This window comes from Mauremys mutica, chromosome 11 (genome assembly GCF_020497125.1).
Source record: "Mauremys mutica isolate MM-2020 ecotype Southern chromosome 11, ASM2049712v1, whole genome shotgun sequence".
In the NCBI taxonomy this organism is placed as follows: Eukaryota; Metazoa; Chordata; order Testudines; family Geoemydidae; genus Mauremys; species Mauremys mutica.
Genome location: NC_059082.1, coordinates 74,975,946 through 74,999,543, shown reverse-complemented (window position 1 = coordinate 74,999,543; position 23,598 = coordinate 74,975,946). Strand labels below are relative to the sequence as shown.

At 43.6% G+C, this 23,598-nt stretch overlaps 1 protein-coding gene across 12 annotated transcripts in view; it reads left to right on the top strand.

Annotated features, from left to right (window-relative positions):
- Window positions 1-23,598, top strand: part of MAD1L1 (mitotic arrest deficient 1 like 1) — a 505,376-nt gene that overhangs the window by 228,103 nt on the left and 253,675 nt on the right. For 9 of the 12 annotated variants that reach the window (XM_044980781.1, XM_044980779.1, XM_044980777.1 and 6 more), the window contains one exon: window positions 7,768-7,908. In XM_044980781.1, the coding sequence (XP_044836716.1) occupies window positions 7,768-7,908 (141 nt within the window). Of the gene's footprint in view, window positions 1-2,353; window positions 3,146-4,578; window positions 4,948-7,767; window positions 7,909-10,561; window positions 10,615-23,598 lie in introns of those variants that run through there. The other 3 variants (XM_044980785.1, XM_044980788.1, XM_044980789.1) reach the window with 3 other exon arrangements.

The following is a 23,598-nucleotide window of genomic DNA, read 5'->3' as shown; positions in this document are numbered from 1 at the left end:
AGCTGGTGGAATGGTTCAGGAAAACCGCAAGAGTGAGTCAATACATGTTATCACCAGATTTGTACAACTTTGTACTGGAAGTAGTAGTGGTTATAGCACTGGGAGATGAAATGGGAGGAGTCATGTTATGTGAGAGGCTAGCAAATAACCTTAGATTATAGATTTGAAGCATAGCACTGATGAAGGAGGATTTACACAGAATAGCTGACAAGGTAGACCGGGAAGCGGAAGATTTGGATTGAAGAGCAGTACGGAGGAGACAAAATTCTGGCAATAGGAAGAGGTAAAGATCAAAGTTGGAGACAAAGAATTAGAAGAAGTGGAAAAATGTGTGTACCTTGGAGGATGAATATTGAAGAATAGGAATTGTATAGATGAGGTAAACAGAATAGATTAGCCACTGCTGTATTCAGAAAACTTTGCAAGATCTGGGATGTTAAAGACATTTTGATCAAAATGAAAATCAGCGTATATGAAACAATTGTTATGGTGACACTGCTGTATGAGTCAGAATGTTGGAGTCTGAGGAAATCTAGTAAACGAAAGATATTGATTGCAGAAATGAACTGGCTGAGGGGCATACTAAGTTTCAAGACTGGAGAAGAAAATGAAGTGATAAGAAAATGGCTAGGGCAAAAAATGATGCTGTTATAGAAGATTCAAGAAAGATGACTGTGATGGTTTTCACAGATGTCGAGAATGGACCAGGAAAGGATACCGTACCTGGTGATTCACATCAGAGTGCGAGGAACTAGAAATAGAGGAAGACTGAGAATGCATTGGATAGACCTGGTGAAGAATAACATTGAACAAAAAGGTTTAAAGATGAATGAAGCTGTGAAGCTAGCATAAGGCAAAAAGTGGTAGAACAGACTTATTTCGGCCACTTTGTCACTGCTGAGCTGAGAGATAGGAATCAAAGAAGAATATGATGTTTTAGAATCCTGTGCAAAGTCTGTGTACGTGTTATGTGTTACATTTATCACATGCACCTGACGAAGAAAACTGTAAATCCATAGTGCCCTCACAGCTGGAGTACTGGGAAAGAGCGTGTTTAAGCTAGAGGGCAATTTGGTGGCAGGGGGAGATGTCAGCACTGGTCCCAGAGGCTGGGCAGTTGGACAGTGAGATCTCAGCTCTCAGGAAGGGGTGCTAGAAAGAGGATTTGCACCCCAAAATGTGCCAAGAGAGACCCTAAGCCAGTCAGAATGCCTGGATTCTGTTCAGACTCCAGAAGCTTAAAATACATGAAAATACAGCATTTGGATCACTTCCCAGCAGGCTGGTGTATGTCCAGTAGGGGGAGTCAGCTAGACATGTGACAGGGGTCATTACATTATTACCCCAACAGCATGGGAAAGCTAGTGCACGTTTCACCGCATGCTCATCAGGTCAGGGAAATCAGGTTAGAGAGCAAAATGAGTACAGTCCACTGAAATAAATCAGAGAGCAAACACTTCTGGCTGTATGGCGGTTAATCACTCTTTGTCACTACAGTTCCTGGCTTCTCAACTGAGATGACCAGCAATCCCTCTCAGCAAAACTGGAAACTAGGTTTTATTATCCAACTATTCCTTGAACACATGGAAAGGAGTGAGCTGGAGAAGCAGGAGAGTGAGCCAACCAGGACTAGAGCAGAGCCAACAGGTTGATTGGAAATGCTCTGTTGTAGGACATAGCTGAGCTGTTGGCAGTGATACGGTTAGGATGGGAATGTCTGTAGAACAAAATTATCTAATCAAAGGGCAGTCCCCGTGTACCACCTGCTGGTGACCCAAAATCCCTGTGTACCACCTGCTGGTGATCCCAGAAATGTCAGTTCTGATGATGGGTTTTGTGATGTGGACCTGTCCCCTCAGAACTGGACTAGCAGCACAAGCTTGTTTCATTCTATCCAACAATGGCTTGATGACTGCTTTTGGTGATTCTCAACCAGGCTAGACATGAACCAGTGGCTTAGAGGTGACGGGGTCCCCCTCTCATCATCTTTGATCTGAGAAACCCAGTCTTCCTTAGGGAGAAGTAAACAGCCCATAAGATATTTTAGTGAGTGGATTTTCTTAATCTAAGCATTCAGAGACACTCTACAATTTTTCCTGCTACAGAGTTAAAAAACAAAACCACAACACATGGTTCTCGGGGAAGGTATGGCTTCTCTTGACTAAGAGGCAGTGAGCCCAGGATAAGGCTGGAGTACATGCCACCCAAATTAGGATCATCTCAGCTTCTTTCTTTAGTGCTGAGGTAAGGTGGGTGGTCCGTTGAACACTTATTAGAATTTTGTTATGAAATAGTAGGATTGAGGTGATTTACCTTGGTCGAAGGCAGTTGGGGCTCGCAAAAATACCCTGAAGTGCAATTTATTTATGTATTTATTTAATTTTTTGCTTTTGGAATGGACCACATTGTTCTGAATGTCAGGTATTTTAAACCAACTGTCTTGGCAGAGAATATCCCCTATAACAGGGGTTCTCAACCTTTTTCTTTCTGAGGCCCCTCTCAACAAGCTGTAAAAGCTCCTTGGCCCATGTATGCCACAATAATTGTTTTTTCTGCATATAAAAGCCAGAGCCGGCATTAGGGGGTAGCAAACAAGGCAGTTGCCTGGGGCATCACAACACAGGGGGCCCCCATGAAGCTACATTGCTCAGGCTTCGACTTCAACCCCTTGGTGGACCTCCTGAAGCCTGTTCACGGCCCCCAGGGGGCCCCGGACCTCTGGCTGAGAAACTCTGCCCTACAAGGCCTCTGAAAGTCCACCCTATGTAAAGTGATACAAGTTGAACGCTAGGCCATTCTGTGCTCAGTGTGTTGTTCAGGAACAAAATATAAACATCTCCAATGAAAGGTTGCTCATGTAAAACCGTGTTTGTCAAGTGCTGCCGCCTCCCTTCTTGTTAAGAGTTAGAAGATAGTCTTTCTATGTAAATGGGAAAAGAAATAAATGGGGTCCCTAATTCTTCTCTGGAGAGCGAACACCGTCGTGATAAACAGGATTTATCATATGCTAAGCATGGAGCTTTCTGTGGGGGCCCCATAGTAGCCATACATCACCAACATCAGACAACAGATACTGCCTGCCTCAAAGATGCTGATGGAGAAAATAAATGGGAGTAGCAGTCTGAATGGCAGTTCAAAACGTCAGGTATGTTTAACATGCAATTCCCGTTTAGAGAGTGATATGCATATAGAGATTAGATGGGTGATAAGGTATTTGATCTCCTTTTAATCGCATTGGAGAATTTTGGTTTTTGTCAAGTCTGAGAATTCAGGTTATACAGCAGAGTCAAGCAAATAAGCGTGGTCCTCTGGAATAAACCTGAGAGCAAAAATTCCTCCGGAATCCTCTGCACTGACTTTTATGTTGTTGCCAGTTCACCCTGATGTATAAATGCATGAAATCTGTTGGTATAGAAGCAGTTATGGGCAAATTTTATTACAAAAATGCCAAAACAGTATTAAAAAATCATTTAGCTTTACAATTGTGCAGCTTGGACTCCACACCTGGCCACCTATGACTCCAGACCTGGCCACTGTTGTGATTTGTAATCTGAGGTTGCTGTCATGGACATTGGCAATGTGAGCTTCTTCACAGAAGTACCTCCCATCAGTGCCGCTGGCAGCAAGCGCTTCCTCAGTGCGTTGAAAAGTACCAGACAGGACCTCTGTGATGTGAACTTTCTCTCACAATGCCCTATAAATAATTGAGATAAATCTGCCACGGTTTGCCAGCTTAACAGTGCTGAAATGCTACTTCTGTAGCCCGCTCTCTGGGGAGGTATCCAGTCAGGAGTTATCAGCGTATTTTACATAAATGACAGAATTACAAAAGTGGTCCCCCGTCCCCCCCAAAAAGGGGGGGGGGAAGAAACGGGCTACATTTCCGCAATAGTATGTGTGATGTTAACAGCTCAACCCAGCAAGCCTGTATACCGGGACTGTCTCCTGCTTCACTGTCCAAATGTCAAACACTTAAATACAGTGTGTGTGTGTGTGTGTGTGTGTGGGGAGAGGGAGGGATGTACAAATTCAAAGTGTGAAAGGCAAGGTGGAAGATGCCTGCTGAAGAGGCTGCAAACATGTGTTCAAAACATTTAACATACTGAAAGGTCAACTGAGAAGGTTGAGGTTGGTTCAGCCTTGGGAAGGGACCTTGGAACCAGACAACAGCCTAGAGCTGGAGGAACAGAGTTAATGAATGAAAACAGGTTTTAACATAAATAATATCTGATTATTGGGCTTTGCTCAGACCTGGCTAAAAGCAAACACTTTGCCGGAGAGAGGGAAGTTCTTGCCATAAGCTACAGAAACAGAATTATTGACCTGACAGATATAAGAAAGGAAATTTGCTTTTATGCTGGCCCAGGAGGAAGGGTACCTTTACCAGCCACTTTATCTGTAAAATATCTCCACAAATACAATAGAGAAATAGCAGTGCAGGCAGTGCTGTCCTCCTCCTTAGGACAACCCGCCTGGAAACTTACCTTTTCTCAAGGCAAACTGCCTTCACCCAAGGGAAAAGGATGATGAAAAAGCTGTTTCTTGCCTGGCTATTCCAGAGTCAAGGGTTAGAACACATCAGAGGATTTACTGAGATGTACAAATTTGATCTTTGGATATGCTTACAGCTCAAGATACGGTTGCAACACTCTCATCCTCTCTTCTCTAGCCCTTGTTTTCCACTGTACATCCTTCATCAGTGCCATAGTTGGACAGAATAGTGGTCTCTCGCCATTATATCAAGGTCTGCCCGACAGCCGTAGCACTGTTTCAACTGAAAAATCAAACGGAACCCCATCAGATTTAAACACCAAAGAGATCTACTCTCTGGATCCTTTCCCAGAGGTCCAAATCCATCTCTGCACTGAGAAAGCATCCACATTTAGAGATGGACAAAGAGTGGCTCTTAAGATACAAGACTTGGCTTCCAATCCACTGCTGAATGATGTACGCTTCAGAACAGATCCACAGACATGTTTTAGTAGTTTCCTACATTGCTCAGCTACCAAAGCAAGGACCAGAGAGTCTCTATGGGATCAGGACAACTTTTTGAGGCCTTGTCTACACTGCCACTTTACAGTGCTGAAACTTTCTCACTCGGGGGTGTGAGAAAACACCCCCCTGAGGGATGCTAGTTTCAGCACTGTAAAGTGGCAATATGGATAGTGCACCAGTGCTGAGAGCTATTCCCCTCATAGAGGTGTGGGTTTTTTTTTTACAGATTTCTCCTTCTCCTAGCTCTGGTGCCGCGACTACACAACCATGTTAAAGTGCTGCTGCGGCAGCGCTTTAACGTTGGTAGTGAAGACATACCCTGACGGTATGACTTCTTTGCCTCTAAAGGAGTAGGGGACGAGCGGATGGGTTCTTGCCTGTCAAGGCTCGTCTCTGATTTGAAAAGCAAACAAGCTATGAGGGAATGTATAATTTAAACCACAGTGCCAGCTTTATTCAGTAATTCTACTGATAAATCAAAACAGATAGAAGTTCTAACTGAAAACACTCGCTCCTGGTGCTTAGCTCTGGACTTCATTTCTGAACACAAATACTGTAACAAAATCTATTCTCAGGCTCCCAGCAGGTTGTCCCTAGCCCCGTTTTCTCAATTCCTCTTCACAAGCACAACCCATTCAAATTTCCCCCCTATTTTCTTAAGATCATGTTAGTCTGGCTTCCCAACCCAGCAGTCCCTGCTGAGAAATCCCTCCACTGACTAGGCAGTGGCACATTCCCTGCCTCACTGGCAATCTCTCAGATGATTCCAATGTGCAACACCTTGTGCTGTCCTGCTTGCCACAAAGTGAGAGGAGACATTGGCACCCACTGTGTACTGCACTTTGTATAGCTCTTTAACATATTCTTTCCATTGGTTATTCGTTGCTTGTTTGTCCTCAATTATTTGCCTGAACATGTCTTTCATTGCTGACGTCTTCAACTCATATGTCCCACTCTGTTCTCTTATCTTGCGGTATAACCTCTGTGTCACATTTCTTTGTGCATATTCTTCTGCTTCTTTGCATTGTTTGCTTATCCATTTGTTTCTGTCACTCTTTGCATTCTTTTTTTAACCTCTCTGTTCAGCCTACTGTATTCAGCTCTTAGACTTACATCTTCCTTTTTATTCTCCTTTAATTTTCTATGCTTGTCACTCAGCTGCGGCACTTCATCCATTATCCACCTTGGTTTCTTTGGCTAAAACATCATTGTGCTTTACTCAGTAGAATGAGAAATATACAGATCTATACAAAAACAAACCCTACATGCATTTCCCTGCCTCAGTTTCCTCACCATTCAAGCATTTATTGGGCTGGGGTCTGGTTCCTCTGGGATAGTCCAAGATCCTTCTGCTGCAACTCATGGCTTAATTTCTGAACCATAGAGTCTCTCTCTTCCTAGACCTTCTTTGGTCCCACAGATAAACGGAGTCCCCCTTCTACAAAAACATGCATGTCTCTTCCCTTCTCCTGCCTCAAACTTCCTGTGTCTCTCTTCTAAGAGTCCTCGTAAAACCCCTACTTTGTCACCCCCATCTCTTTGGGAATTTTCCACTCTCCAAATGCCCAATCCCCTGTTGAGGATTGGAGAAAACCGGCTCTCCTCATTTTAGCCAACCTCCTTAGCATACCCATTGTATAGTCAGAGTGCAGTCATTAGTTAACTACCCTCCAGTTGTCCCTAGTCTGATGGATACTTTCTAAAGGACCTGACAGCCATGTTGGATTCTACATTTACATAGAGACATTGAGTGGTACAACAATTTTCTTAGTAACTTCATAATATCAACCGGACTTCATAAGTTGTACATACAGTTTCCCCAAACAATCATAATCTCTACTGTGGGACTGCAGGGATTTGAACCCAGGTCCTTCATTATCAGAAAGTGTGTGTCTAACATATGAACTGAAAGAACAATTCTCTTAGCTGGGAATGGTAATAGTGAAAATAAAATTGAGCACCTCCATATCTGTGTCCATTTTAAGCTTGGAGGGGTATGGACCACTTCCAACTTTGCTTGCCTCATGCATTGTGGGCACTAATGGAAATAAATAATTAATGTTTTCATTGGTCAGTGCTGTCTACTGGGTCCCTTCTAGTATCCATTCATTTTTTTTCTTCAGCTGTGGATTAACCTAAATTTTTAATGACCACATTTGAGAAACCCTTCATAAAATGAGAATTTAATCCCTCCACTTGGAAAGTAAAGTACTCTTTCTCCAGGTAATCCTATCCAAATCCTGTTTGGTGTGGTGGATTACACTAAACACATCTATGCTGCGAGAATAAAGTACTTGCTTTATATTTAAGGGCTCTTCATTAGAAGACGTCTGCACTCATCTTCGACTTCACTGATGGCAGAATAAGGTTCCCTGATTTAGCTCCCATAACTCACTGCTGTTTTCTCTGAACAGCCACATTGAGGTGTCTCCAAGAAGCATCTTCTACTTGAGGGCTCTAATTTCATTTGTTCTTGGTATATACGTGTAAAATGGCCAAAGTTATACTGTGTGCATGTTATCATCTAAAAGGGATGTATGTGTTTATGTACATTTCCAACTCTCAGAGCAACAGATTTTTATAGCTCTCTGTTTGTGTGATGTGCATATACAAAAGATTAATGGAAGAACTTTCTGACCAAAATAATGTTCTCCACCATGTTGGAGAGCAATAGTAAAAAATGTTAAATTTAATTGGATGTGTCAGTTTGAAGATGCAGGCTGCATGTATCCAGTGGAAAGTCTAACCAGTCTGTTTCTTTCTTTACAACAGGAGCGTGATGGAATGAGAGCAATTCTGGAGTCATACGACAGTGAGCTGACCCCATCGGAGCACTCGCCCCAGTTGAGCCGGCGCATGCGTGAAGCAGAAGAAATGGTGCAGAAGGTGCATGCGCACAATGCTGAGATAGAGGTAATGAGGAGGCACTGTGCTCTAACCCCAGTATAGACATAATCTATATAGCACTGGGCCACAGACTCTGTGGTCAAGAGCTACAGTACGTGTTCTTTCCCATCCGGTTTCTCTGATTCTGTATATAGCGTGCTTGTGCATTTGGAGGGGGATGAAGCCACCTGTTGTGTTCACATGCTGAGTTCACATGGTTAAGTTGCCTTTTGGAACCATTTACAAATCCTTTATTTAATTGGCATTCAGAGAAAACCACAAAGTCAAAGACAGAGTTTGCAAAATGCCTTTTGCAAAAACTTTTTAATGAAAGGTTTTTAAGAGTGGAGGTGATTGGGCGTGGGCTCAAAACACAACTTGCAGAATCAACACCCATATGTATGTATACACACATAATAGAATTGTATTCTCCCCTACCATTATTCATAAGAACGGTCATACTGGGTCAGGCCAAAGGTCCATCTAGCCCAGTTGTCTTCTAACAGTGGCCAATGCCAAGTGCCCCAGACGGAATGAACAGAGCAGGTAATCATCAAATGATCCATTCCCAGTCACCCATTCCCAGCTTCTGATATATTACCTGGTGCTTTACTGAGAGCTAGGATAGAGAGTGGATGTGATACAGAACAGGAGACAATGGTCCTCATAAAAGGCCAACTAGGTACAGTGGCTTTCATAAGGGCAGAAAGCGGAAAATGGAGTAGAGTAAGAGAAGAGTTGAAATACTACAGAGAGGGAATTACAGGTATAAGGGATGGCATAGAACAAGGCACAAAGCACTTAAAGGAGGGCAGAGATGAGATTTATCCGAACATGAATGGGAATGGTAAGAGATGGTAACATAGATGCAGACAATGGCAGAGCTGTTAGAGACTTGACAGGTTACGAGAAAGTCAAGGGAGATGTAGAGTTTGGATGCCTAGGAAGTGAAGGCACCATGTATTTGGTGATTCTATGGCAGCAGAATTAGTTGCAGAATTCATGCCTTGCTGAAGACTTCTGTTCCAGAATCTCATCCTCTCAGTTACAGTCACCTGGCATACCTTAAGTAATACAGATGACAATAGAGGATCTGTCTTTTGAACCACGTGCATTGTTTAGTGCTAAGGCTGATGAGCTGCACTCTTTTTAAAGGATTCTCAAGTGATTTTGAGATCTTTAGGAGTGTATATATCAGCACGAGAGAGACCAGCTAGGCTTCAACCCTATCAAAAACAGTCTTTTTGGTCATATCAGAGACCATCTGAATCACGCAAAAAGAGACAGAGATATCAGAAAAGATCCTCTTCATCAGCTGCTTGTCCACTATCGTAGTCTTCATGGCAGCAGATTTGACTCGTTGGTCAGGAGCCATATATATTTCCTGAAGGAGCATCCATCCCCTCGCTGGGGTTCCCCTAAAGACCTTTTCCAGGCTCAAGCTGAGGGGGTGGGTTCTGGGCATACCACACATCCAAAGTTACACAGCAAACTTCTTCCTTTAGATACATTTATGCATTGCATTTACTGTACATTGCCTGACACGTTTTGGGATTGGCTGGTTACTTTGTAGGAAATGATCCCTGTACAACATGCTCGGTCCATACACTGTCCATGTATGACTTACTCTTTATCTCATTTTTACATTCCCAACTTACTTTGTCCTTTGTAAATGGTTCCCTGGGTGTTCCTCCCTGTCTTACCTAGTACAGACATTCTGTTTCCAGACTGCTGATTCATATACCTCCCTAATCCTATCCCCCAAGAAATGAGGCCTCACCCATGTCCAATTACTCATGTCAAGCCAGGCCAACATTCCACTGTTTTTGTTTTTCTTTTCTATATTAGCATATGTTTTATGTGCATTGTATTTTTTATTTGTTTTGATTTTGCAACACATTTTTGAGGCTACAGTAGTTGTAATTATTTGAACCACTATTGATACCAGGCTTAAAGTATGAACCAGTGGGTGCAAACTTACTTTTCATGGTACAGCCCAGTGATTCTCAAACTTTTTTCATTTGCGGACCTCTAAAAAATGTTGAATGGCAGCAAGGACCCCTTTGGAAATTAGATAGTCTACAGACCCCAGGTTGAAAACCATTGGTATAGCCCACCAGGGTGTAATTTTCTGTTATAAGCATGCTTTGCTTTTAAAGCATTTTTGTGTAATTTAAACTTTGCTTTAGTTACATGTTAAACTGGTACAATATTTTTTTTAATTTATTACCACAGGAAATTTAGGTGTGAAACAGCATATAGACCAATTAAAATAACATTTCCTGGGTTTATACCAGAAGTGTGTGTGTGGGTGGGTGGGAGTTAGCCACCACATCCTAACTATGCTTTTAAGCTTTGATGGGCTGTAAAGACTTCAGTGGCTTAAAGGAAAACTACACAAGAAAAAAAGTGCCCTTTACTGTTTTTATTTTGTTTGAATCTCCCCTTCCCCACAAAAGTGTGTTCATTCTTGTTGTATGTCAGGAAACCTATCTTTCCTCTTTTTATTAGAGACCCCTTGCAAGATCTTCAGAGGACTTAGTTTGTGACATCACATAGGGCGGAACCTTGAGTTGTAGTTGTTAAGCCCTATGGCTACATCTACATGAAGATCTCTAGGGAATTTACTAACCCAGTGCAGTTCCACTGGTGCTAGCATGGGTGACACAGAGGAGACGCAGTCCCTATTATGGGAGGGAGGAATGGAGGGGGGCACACAGGAGTTCTGCCATGGTGAGGAAAAGGGAAATGGGGGGCACACAGAGCCTCTTGCATGTGAAGGAAGAGGGAAATGGGGGTCCCACAAGGCTGCTGACATGGGGGAATGGGAAAAGGGGAGGGGGACACACAGCCACTTGCATGCTGGAGGAAGTGGGGGGTTGCAGAGAGTCCCTGAAATAGGGGAGATGGGACAACAGCACACATGGAACTTGTATGGGAAATAAAAGAACGTAAGAGCCACTGGGGGTGTGCAAGTGTGCTTGGCCTGCAAAAGCAACAGAGTGCATGGCCTAGTCAATCTAATGTTTAAAAATAAAAAAAAGGGCAGAAAAACACTTTGAGGAAAAAGTTTGAGTCAGTCTCTGTACAGCACATAAAGGCAACGAGCATAACTTCCTTTATGCATTGTAGTTTACCTTTAAGAAAAAATGTGTCCTCTTTTCTCATATAAAGAATAATGCCCCCACCTACCTGTCGTGTCTTATCCCAGGGTTTTTCTTTATCTGAGGTTTTCATTTATTTAAATCTATTCACACATTCCCAGCAAGTCGATTCCTTTGTTAGCCCTATAGCTATCTGACAGCTTTTTGCTTGTGCGCTGTAGAGAAAAGGCTGTTTTATGATCCCCCTGATTTGTTACCAGCAGCCACGCCTCCTCCAAAGAAATCATACAAGAAAAAATGGGTTTTCTATACAGGCATTTTCTTATATATATTATTTTTCCCCCCATGGATTGTATCAGCAGTGCTGGATGAGAAAAGAAGACATCCAGTGAAGATGAAGCGGTGGTTGATAATGATATAGTGAACAAGGCCAGGGAGGCAGGAAGGTTGGAGTATTATCTGCTTTTTGCTCATGAAGGAGATGAGGACTGGATACTCCTTTGCGGGATGTGTAAGTTGAGTTTAAGAGGAGGTGGTAGCAATCTTCTGTCAATGCTAAATAGAGAGAGCGCATGAGAGAGAAGCGTTGAGTTCTGGTAGTTTGAGTGAGAAGCTCTGTTCCCGGAACATGCACCCTGAGACTATGTCTACACTCTGAACTTGGGGATGTGATTTTCCTGTTCACATACACATGCCTGTGCTAGCATGAGTTTAAGGGGCCATGCAGCTGTTGAAACTGGTGAGTATGTACTTGGCACAGTTCAGCCCTGCCTGCACTGCCACTACCTGTGCTCTCGCAACTGCACTGCTAATTATACTCACGCTATGTGTATGTGAGCAGGGGAATCACACCCCTAGCTATTAGTGTAGATGTAGCCTGAGTTACTAGCACTCAAAAGAGTTAGGGGTGTGTGTACATGTAAACACACATGAATGATAGTTGTTTCCTTCCCCAAGATCATCCAGTTTTTCTGTCTCTCTCTTTATCTCCCTCTTGTGTGCTCCCATGTGGTTTTGCCCTATGAAATATTAATTGGTGGTGGTGAGAATATGATGTCCAGATGTAAATCACATATTTTTTTTCCAGGTTCTGGGCACATTACAACATTGATATCACACAGTTGCAATAAAATATGAGAACAGGATACCCAGCCTGACCGACATCCATCGGTCACAGAAAGAGAATGCTGCAGATGATCTGCAGTATTTTCCCAACCCCCAGATACCACCCAAAACAACTTCCTTAAGCCCTGTCGTCAGAACCTCCTCTCCCCCAGAATAAGTCTGGGAGAACAGGTGGATCTTGAAAGAATATCTTTGAAGTTCATCAGATACATCATCTGGCAAACCAAGGGGGCATGCAGTTTCCCTGGTTTTCAGTGAGGGTACCCTGTTTGTACCAAGAGGATGCTGTCAGTTTGAGATGATCTGAATTGCTGAGATAATGCATGGACAGAGAAGCATCTGTCATAGCCAGAACCCAAACCAATTAGGGCTTTATAAATCAAAAACACACCATATCCAAGGAGTATGCGAGGAGTTGATCAGTAGCCACTGTATATATTGTGGCCCAGATGTAATGAGCTCTTGGCGCAAAACCCCACTTAGCAGGTGGGCCATGGCATTCTGCACTAGCCACAATTTCCACATATCTAGACCATGTAGCCCAAATGGCTTATAGCGTGAAGCGCACACATGCACTGATAAACGCAATTTGGGCACCATCTTTAATCCAAATTGGATCAGGACTGTAGAAACAAACCTTCACAGCTAAAGTGTTAAGTAAGACCTGTTTGTGTTTATACACATCCCCACACCTGCAGACACAAGTCCATAAATGCACACTTTGTTCTGTATTTTTCTGTGTCCTATTGTCTTGAACACACAGATTCAAGAATACGCTTTTCCAAAGCTTTGAATGTGAAGCAGGCAAAAGAAGAATGCCATGCGGAATTGTGGCCAAAGAAACCAGCAGAATATGTCTGTCTGTTCTGAGCGGTTAATGACATGTCTTGCCATGTGTATGTGTGTGTGTTCTGAAGAGTACAAAGAGCTGAGATGGGATGACTTTGCCCCTAGATACCATGCCAATTGGAGCTCTATAAATACCTAAAATAAACAGAATCCAAGCTGTGTCTGTAACTAGAAATGGATTTTCATTTTGACACTGTGACGTCAGCAACGTCAGTGACAGCCACTAACTTGATGAATTTTTACTTGCCCGGCACCCACTAACCTAACCTCCGTGTGAATAGGAGAAATCAAGAGATCCTCTGACTAGGGGTTTCTGTCCTGGCAGTAATGATTATTCCGAAAAAGCCCTGTGTGAAATGTAGGGTTTGAAAGGTTAACGCCAGCTGCATAAAAGAGAAATCATCATAAATACAACTCCATTAATGGCCATTTTATTACACATTTGGCTCCATATGAAACATTAATGAAGAGAGATTTGCAGGGAAGACTCACACTGACACCTTCAATAGTCCCCAGCATTTTTTACATTGAGAGATTTATACTGTCTGTGAGCTCCATATGTACTCTGATCAGTTAATTATGAGCCTGACAGTTTCAGCACATTGAATGCCATATGTTATGATTTTGTTCACCAGGGAGATTGGGAGCTGTGCTGGTAACTTCAAAACTCACTGACCAAATATCATCATCATATCTGTACCTAATAGCCGTGGCACAGCTGCTGGTCGTGCAGTCTTGGCATTGCCAAGGCTCGTAATGTTAGTCATAAAACTGATCTTCGCAAAGAGAGGTACTTAGCAGTCACCCTGTGTTTAAAGTGCTTAAAATTTACATGCAGATGCAATAAAATGTTTATTTGGATAATTAACAGCTTCTCCTTGTCTCTCAATCAGCCTCCCTCTCATTGTTTCCCCTCTTTGCATCATCTCCTTTCTCACTTGCTTTCCTCTTCCATTTAACTCACTCTTTATTCTCTTCTCTGTATTGATCTTCCTTCTACCTATCTTTCTGCTTCTCTTGGCCCCAAGGTACATGGCTTCTTTACTTAGAAAAAAGGAGTTTCTGTGGTGATGGGAACCTGCTGGAGAAATTTACTTCCTTCTGTGCAAGGGGGAGAGAAGTTTATTTTAATTCTCAGATCTCTTCTTCCTCCATCCCCAACCGCTGCCACCCCATTTTACTGCACTATTTTCCTCAATGGAAACTGACACTGGCAGACAAGCACGTCAGATGGATGCCCATAAGAAGCAAGTCCTAGTCTCTAGATATTTCTTGCCATTCCAGTGTGGCACTGCCTTCACGCCCCCAGCTCACTGCTGTCACTGAAGCATCTCATCTGCAGCTCATAAGGGAGAAAACTGACTCCTCTGGAGACTAAGTTAATGTGCTTCATGCATCAGCTACTGCTGAGCACTGAAGCAGTCACAGAGCTGGCTATCTTCCACTGAGAGAACAAACACCTTGCCTCAACAGCCCTCCCATCATGAACACTTCGGCATCTTCTGGTAAGCCCGTGCAATGTTTTGTGTTTCTTTCCTCTTAAGATGGAGTGCGGGTTGGATCTCCATCCTTCAGTGGTCTGCAGAATGGGTCATCTTGGGTTTTCCCCCCACTTCCACATTATGTATCTTTCCTTGCCCTGGCTGTATCCCTGTCAGCTCTACAGTTTGTCAGCTTCCATGACAGCCCTTCTCTTCTCCCCATTACCCATCATTGTGTGTTGTTTTGGGAGTGAAATGCTAAGACTTAATATTGCACCTTTCACTGAGGATCCCTAAATACCTAACTTCTGTTATGCTTCACAAACATCCCTGTGCAATAGTTATCTTGAATACTGCATGCAGACGTGGGTGCCCCATCTCAAAAAAGATGTATTGGAATTGGAAAAGGGTGACAAAAATGATTAGGGCCATGGAACGGCTTCTGTATGAGGAGAGATTAATAAGACAGGGACTTTTCAGCTTGGAAAAGAGATGACTAAGGGGGGATATGATAGAGGTCTAGAAAATCATGACTTGTGTGGAGAAAGTAAACAAGCAAGTGTTATTTACTCCTTCTCATAACACAAGTACTAAGGGTCACCAAATGAAATTAATAGGCAGCAGGTATAAAACAACAAAAGGAAGTATTTTTTCACACAACACACAGTCAGTCTGTGGAACTCTGTGCCAGAGGATGTTGTGAAGGCCAAGACTATAACAGGGTTAAAAAAAAAAAACTAGGTAAGTCCTAAGCTGGCAGGGAAAGCACAGGCAGGGGTACTCTCAACACATCAGGTAACAGTCTCAAAGGGGGTTTCTGTGACCCACCCTGTCACAACCAGTATCCGACAGTGGCCAATGCCAGGTGCCCCAGAGGGAATGAACAGAACAGGTAAATCATCAAGTGATCCATCTCCTGTTGCCCATCCTCAGCTTCTGGCAAACAGAGGCTAGGGACACCATCCCTGCCCATCCCGGCTAATAGCCATTGATGGACCTGTCCTCCATGAATTTATTTAGTTCTTTTTTGAATCCTATTATGGTCTTGGCCTTCACAACATCCTCTGGAAAGGAGTTCCACAGGTTGATTGTGTGTTGTGTGAAGAAATACTTTATTTGTTTTAAACCTGCTGCCTATTAATTTCATTTGGTGACCCATGAAAATATGCTTTCGTCAAATACATGTTATGTTATACATCTGCTTTAGTCAAATATGGTTTAGTCAAATAAATGTTATTGGACTCAATAACGAGGTAACTAGGTGGAATTTAACAGCCTGTGATATACAGCTGGTTGGACTAGATGATCTTAATGGTCCCTTTTGGCCTTAAAGTATATGAAACGATGAACCACTTTCACCATCAGTTAAAAGGGTGAGGGGATATCAAGAGGGTCCTTTTGCTGACAACCGTTATGTGGGGGTGTGTATGGATTAAATTACCTTTTGAGGTCCCTTCCAGCCCTGTATTTCTGATCCCACTAGTGTAGCTGGAGCCCAGGGCTCATTGTTCCTAGTTCTCTGTTGTAATGAGTAGACCACATGCCCTGGCCTTGCCTGCACTGGGAATTTCCCCCCAACATTTCTTTCTGGGTCTAATAACTATTCATTTCCACCTATGTTAGTAGTGCTGGGAATATAGTCAGGGCTCCTGCTTCTCCCAGCTTACAAAGTACATTGTATTCTGATCGTATTCAAAACAAGTCAGATCAACCCTGTGCTTTGTATGTAGGTGGTGGTAGCAACAGTCCTGTCTACAGTAGGCTTCTCACCAATGTTATTGTAATCCACTGGTCAGCGTGTACTACGGTTCCCCTCTCTGCCTGATCCACAACTCTCGGCTAGAGAGCCTGGTTCTTTGCCTCAAACTGTAGAGACACCCATGCTTTTTGCTCAGGGGAGGAGAAAAGGAGGCCATCCCTGGTTCAATCCCTGATGCTGGCCAAAAGTGTGGCTGTCACGCTAACACCAATGGAGTTGAAATGGTGTTAGCAACAGTGGGAGACTTTAAAAAAAAGTCCCTGGCATAGACAGGAACCCCCTCCCTTCCACCCACCAGATAGTTTTGTGTCTAGTGATAAGGTTCCTGTAGCATAAAAAGCTGCTGCTGACTGAACTCGGTCTTCCATTATTCACTTGGTCTTTTGTTTGTAAAACAGTTGCTCCACACTTTTTGCTTTCCAATCCTGAGCTCCTTTGGGTATATCTCCTTTGAAATTATTTAATATGTAGTTTGCCTGGAGTGGTGGTCTCAGCGATAATAGTGGCATTTGTCAGCAGTTGCTGACATTATGAGCAACCAAATTCAAATGAGGCTCAATCTGGGGAGCCTGGGTCAGCCTTTAAATCCACCTGGCCTTGGGAGACCAGAAAACCAGATGAAGAACTAGGTCTGACTTTCTATAGAGGATTTTAAATTGGCTGCTTTTTTAGTGAAGGTTTGGAAGGAAGAGATAACTAATATACATTTATGATTCATTCACATTTACCACAATGGATGAAAAAATAATTCATGTGGGGCTGAGAGTTTTGATGTGCTCTGTGTTGTAAAGTTTGTTTGCCTGTTTTTGGAGATTTAGCATTTACAATTAGTTGCCTTTATATGTATAAGCGGGGGCTGGAGGAGAGGATATATTGTGAGCAAAACCATTCTTACAGTCCCCACCAGATGGCAGCAGATAAAGGCTTCACAGTAGAAGAACTTCCTTTATGGAACATGGTGCATACCTAGTGTTCTATATGGCGTAGGACAGGAGTAATCAATTATTTTTTGCGAAGGTCCAGCTTTCTTGGTCAAGGTACAGTCAAGGTCCAGACTCCATAGAAAATAATAAAAAGATGATGATGATAAGTAAATAAAAAGATTTTGGGGTCTGTTCAAAAGTGTCTGGTGCTCTGGATTTGGCCCACGGTTCGCCTATTGACTACCCCTGGTGTAGGAGCAGGGTGGGATGGTGTGGGTGGATGCTTGATGCAAATATCCCTTTAATGATAAGGCCTGCATAGGCACAGGTTAGAAGGAGAAAAGCTCAAATTAGCAACCAAAACACCTTAGGGGAAGGGGACTAGGGAGAGGGCAAGGTAGTTTCCAGTTTTTAGCAGGTGAAAACTTGAAAGTGTATAGATGTGGGTATATGTCTGTGTCTGTTCTCCAGTTTCTCTTTACAGCAGCCAGCCAGTGTAGTCTGTAAACCCAGAACTCAGACAGTTGAAAGCCTGTTGTCCACTTCCTCATGGTGTTAACAAGTGTTCTCTGCAACCATCAAGGAACTGGAGTTGCATTATTATGGCGACCCTGCATAGTTACGCTTGAGTTCCATTTTGCGCTTAGAGGAGGGGTTCAATCTCTTTGAAACTTTTTAAAGCTAGAGACATTATGACTCAGGGACTGGGGCTCTCTTCATCCCCCTTCACGTAGTGAGTGCTGACTCAACAACACAGACCTCTCAATTAGAAAGTCAATTACAAACTAAGGGTCAGATTCAGCAATACCCAGCTAACTGGCTGGTGCCACTCTGGCTGTTCTGCGCTATTCTGACGAACTAGTGAAGCAACCCTTAAAATATGAAATTAAATATTAAACAACAAAATCGATACTGCGTGCTGTCAAATCATTAGAAGTGTTGCACAGTGGGATCATTCTTTGTGGGTTTTTTGGTTAGTATAACTATATGAAACTTTTAATAATTTACAAAAATCAGGAAATTCCCACGAGGAGGTGAAGGAACTACGTTAAGATGGAGTTAAGGTTAAAAGTACATATCTAGTATACCGGGGTGGACAAACTATGGCCTGTGGCCGGATCCGGCCCGCCGGCTGTTTTAAGCCGGCCCTCAAGCTCCCGCTGGGGAGTGGGGACTGGGCCTTGACCCACTCCAGCACTCCAGCCAGGGAGCAGGGTCGCGGGCCGCTCCACGCAGCTCGCGGAAGCAGCCGCATGGCCCCGTTCTGGTGCTCCAGCTGGGGAGCAGAGTTGGGCGCTGCTCCATGTGGCTCCTGGAAGCCACGGCATGGCCCTCCTACGTGCTCCAGTGGCCCCACTCCAATGGTCCCCTCTGGCGCTCCAATGGGAGTTGCAGGGGCGATGCCTGCGGACGGGGCAGCGTGCAGAGCCGCCTGTCCGTGTAGGATCTGTAGAAGGGACATGGCGCTGCTTCCGGGAGCCACTTGAGGTAAGCGCTGTCCAGAGCCTGCACCCCTGAGCCTCTCCCAATGCCTCAACCCCCTGCCCCAGCCCTGATCCCCCTCCTGCCCTCCGAACCCCTCAATCCCAGCCTGGAACCCTCCTGCACCCCAAACCCCCAGCCCCACCCCAGAGCCAGCACCCCCAGCTGGAGCCTTCACCCCCTCCCCAATCCCCTGCCCCAGCCTGGAGCCCCCCCCGCACCCTGAACTCCTCATTTCTGGCCCCACCCCAGAGCCCGCACTCCCGACCAGAGCATTCACCCCCTCCCACGCCCCAACCCCAATTTTGTGAGCATTCATGGCCCTCCATACAATTTCTATTCCCAGATGTGTCCCTCGAGCCAAAAAGTTTGCTCACTCCTGCTGTATACCTTAACAATTAATTACAGCATCCCTATTTCTGTTTAGTTAAATTTATTTTTAGTCTCTTAGCTCTGCCCTGTAATGAAGCCAGGAATTGTGAGGGCGAGGGGAGAGAAAAAACGGTGTTAGAAATCAGTTTTAAGTTCTTTGGTAGCAAAGCACTAAAATGCCTTAATCCTAATAGTATTGCCATTTCCCATGAGTGCAAGGCAGAGGTAGGGCTGTTTGGGTGCCTTAGCTGTGCATTTCCATACTTTAACATGTTTAGATTTCTTTTTTGTAATTTTACCTGTGAACTTCCCTGAGATGTTTTTAACCTGTAAACTGAACTGAATTTTAATGTAGTTTTTTTTGTTTTGGGGTTATGAAAGATCTCAGCTGGGAATCTGGGATATCATCTGAAAATTACTAGAATAATTAAAATAGTACTGGGCCCAATGGCCCATAAATAATCCAATCTGGAAAATGGACAAAAGGAAAGAACCCAGAAGGGAAGAACGAGTGGAAATGGGAAGCCATAATAATTGAAGATAAACTGACCAGATTAGAAAAGGCCTTGCAGTCAGCTTGGTTCCATCCTATTAATGCTTTATTTGTTTCTACAATTCATGCTTTTAAAGGGACAGTTGACTTCAAAATCACACTTCTTCCTGAAATTTGTAGTTGCACATAACACCTAAAGATTGTTATAGACAGATTCCTGGTGGTTTACTTCTTTTCTTTTTTGCATTTGGCAGCACTTTACATAGTTATGCCGTTTCTGAAAGATCCTTATGAACATCCAGAAAGGAGCAGAAAAAAGTTGTCAATTTTAAGGATTTTTTTTTTAAATATCCGGTTATATTCCTTAAAGGGTACCCTATAAAAAACAGGGATTTAAAAAAAATATAAAAGTCAGTTTAAAAAAACCCTCAAATAATAAAGAAGCAAACCTCAAGCTAAACTTCCCCCCCTCAAGCCTGGCGGTTTCTAGGGTCTATCTACAGATGGTCTCTGTATCTACCCATAGTTCCTTTTGCCTCAGAAAGAAACTTCAGTGCTTCTAATACTTCTAGATAGGAGCTAATTGGTCCCACCTGAGCTAACCTCAGAGTGACTCAGCAAAAATATCCCTGCCCCTCTCTGCAGTGTTAAAATATCTGTCATCAGGATGGTGTTGTGCTTAAACCCTTGTACTCCCTTACAAAGTGCTAGTTCACCACCTTGTTACATATCTCAGTCACATTGGGTATGTCTACACTGCGACAAAAAAACCATGACACCAAATCTCAGAGCCCAGTCAGCTGACTTAGGCTTGCAGGGCTAAACGTGATAGTGTAGATGTTCAGGCTCGGGGGGTATTGGAGGGAACACAGAGAGCGGGTGGCATGGCAGGGAGTATGGGAAATCTTGGTACGGCAGGACGGGGATTGGAGGGCACACAGAACCTGTTGCCTGGGGTAGGGCGGCGAATAGCGGACCTGGTAGGGAATGGGGGGAGACAGATCTCCTGGCAAGGGAGGAGATTTGGGGGCCTTCCTATGGTGTAAAGGAAGGAATGGGAGGCATTGGGGAAGGGGGTGAATGAGGGGACACAGAGCCACTGGCATGGGGAAAAGGTGGGAATTAGGTGGGATGGAGGCCACACAGTTCCTGCAATGGTGTGGGGGAAATGGGAGTGTGCACAGAGCCACTGGCTTGGGGTGGAGAATGGAAGACCCTGGTATGGAGGGGATTATAAGATGATAAGAATGGCCATACTGGGTCAGACCAAAGGTCCATCCAGCCCAGTATCCTGTCTACCAACAGTGACCAGTGCCAGGTGTCCCAGAGGGAGTAAACCTAACAGGTAATGATCAAGTGATCTCTCTCCTGCCATCCATCTCCACCCTCTGACAAACCAGAGGCTAGGGAATGAAAGATGATAGATAGGGTGGGGATTGGCCATGAAGGGCCTGGAAAGTGAAAAGAATCAGCAAGTTTTAGATATAGCATGACGTGAGGATCTAGAGAGAGGTCCAAGTTGAAGATAAGAATGGATGGAGGACACACACAGCCCCTGTCATGGGGCAGGTGGGTGGTGGGGGGGACAGGGAAAGGGGGATCACAAAGCCCTGGGTATGAGGGAGAGCATGGGGGAAGTGCAGAGAGTCCCTGAAGTAGAGGGGTTGGTGGGGGGCATACCCAGAGTTTATGGTGGGAATGGAGGAGTGCAAGAAGCCCCTGGTGTGTGCAATGTGCTCGGTGTACAGAAGCTATGAAATATGCAATCCCCTAGTTGGACTAGAAGGCCCTGATCCAGCAAAGAACCTCAGTATATGTTTAAGTCCATAACTGTTCAACAAAACACTTAAGAATATGTTTAGATGCTTTGCTGAATTGGGGCCCAAGAGTGGGGATCTGTTGCAATTGGTGTGTTTTGGACAATGTCTAATTATCTACATGTAATAATTGTTCTCCAGAGGTATAATTTGCAGTTGCTCCCATGCTCACGTCTATCTTCCCCTCAGAACTGGGGTTCTCTTTACACTGCAGCTTTCTGTCCCCCCCTCATTGAGAAGGAACTCAGAATTGGGGCAGTAGGAATTTGTGCTCTTTCAGCAGGGAGCATTGTGCAGTGGACAGCACATCTCTAGCCTGGAAGTGGTAGCCTGGTTTCATGCTGTGATCATGGACCAGGGTGTGGCTTTATTGCAACTTGTACTTTGGGGAAAGAATACTTACAGGTAAGTCATTAAAAATATCTCTTTTTTTCCCCTTTGGCGTGAGGCTAGTTCTTTCGAATTTGAAATAGCCTGACTGGAAGCAGAGAAAACAGAAATGTTAGCTTATAGCGATTGGCACCATGCCATGAACAAAAACTTAACTAAGCTGCAGATACCGATCTGGAAAACCTACTGGTCCCAGTACATTGTAAGGAACTATTCAGTTCTTTCAGAGGCTTTGCAGTTTATCCAGTTGATTTAATTAGTGTTAATGTCAAACATGCCCTGATTCTGGTAAAAGCTTTTCAGCAAACAATCTGAAAGTGTTGAGTTTTGGAGAAAACCAGCAGTCACTCCATAGTTTAAGCTATAAATTTTTTCTCTTGAATTTTATTTATGCTGTTTAATAAAACAAGCAGTAATACTGAACAGTACATGTGTCATGAATCCAACTGTGATGACAATAACCGATATGCAGTGCGTGACATTCGTTCGGCATATTGAGCTGATTTATGTTTTCAATTTATTTAAATGAATATAATAGTTATAGTGAGCTTAGCTTTGACAGATGTAGATTCAGATTTCAGCTCTGTGCAAGTCTGCACAAAAACAGCAATTTTTAAAAAATCATTGATTTTTATCCACTATGCATTCCCTTGTCTATACTCCAGTATTCCCATTCACAAACAATGCACCTTGCCAAACCACTACACTTTCATAAAAAGGACTGATTTTTTTTAACTGTAGGTACTTGGGAAAAGTTACTAAACTTTCAATTAATTTTAATTTTTAAAGAAAGCCAATATGTTCGAGGACATGTTATACTAGAATAGTGACTATGTATAAAATTCATTTATGAAGAGGTACAGTGACTATGGCAGTGGACAGAATGAGTAGATCTAAATGTGATGAGAATTCATTATATACAAAATATGCTTAAAGGGAGAGATTCTTACAGGGACGTTCATACAAATTGAGGGTGTGAGGACTGCAGCTATACATTCATTATGTATATGAATAAAGTACAAGTGCCTGCAGCCATATCAATTTGTGCTGCTGTCCTGTCAGAAACCACAGGCTAAACAGGTTTATAGAGACCTCTCAGGATCACCCAGAACAGGTGAGAGTTAGGAGGTACTATGATGAAGACTGTCATCCTGGGTCACTAAAAATCACATGATACATAGAATTGTTAAGTCTAATATTATAGACAAATCTGTCTTGGGGACTCATAGGCTTTAAGATCAGAAGGGACCATCATGATCATCTGGTCTGACCGCCTGCACATTGCAAGCCACCTTGCCCACGCACTCCTGTAATAGACCCATAACCTCTAGCTGAGTTACTGAAGTCCTCAAATTATGGTTTAGAGACTTCAATTTGCAGAGAATCCACCATTTACGCTAATTTAAACCTGCAAGTGACCCGTGTCCAATGCTGCAGAGGAAGGCGAAAAACCCAGAGGGTCTCTGCCAATCTGAACCAGGGGGAAAATTCCTTCCCAACCCCAAATATAGCAATCAAACACTGAGCATGCGGGCAAGACCCAGCCGCCAGGCACCTGGGAAAGAATTCTCTGTAGTGACTCAGAGCCCTCCCCATTTAAGTGTTCCATTACTGGCTGTTGGAGATATTTGCTACCAGCAGTTGCAGATGAGCTGCATGCTGTTGTAGGCAGTCTCATCATACGCTACACTCCGTAAACTTATCAAGGTCAGTCTTGAAGCCAGCTAGGTTTTTGGTCCCCACGCATACCCTTGGAAGGCTATTCCAGAATTTCATTCTGATGAGTAAAAGCCTTCATCTAACTTCAAGCCTAAACTTATTGATGGCCAGTTTATATTGTGTGTTCTTACCTGCAGTTTTAAATGGATGCAGCACTTTTCTTCGCTTCCTAAATAGCTATTTCATTCTACTGCAGAGATGTC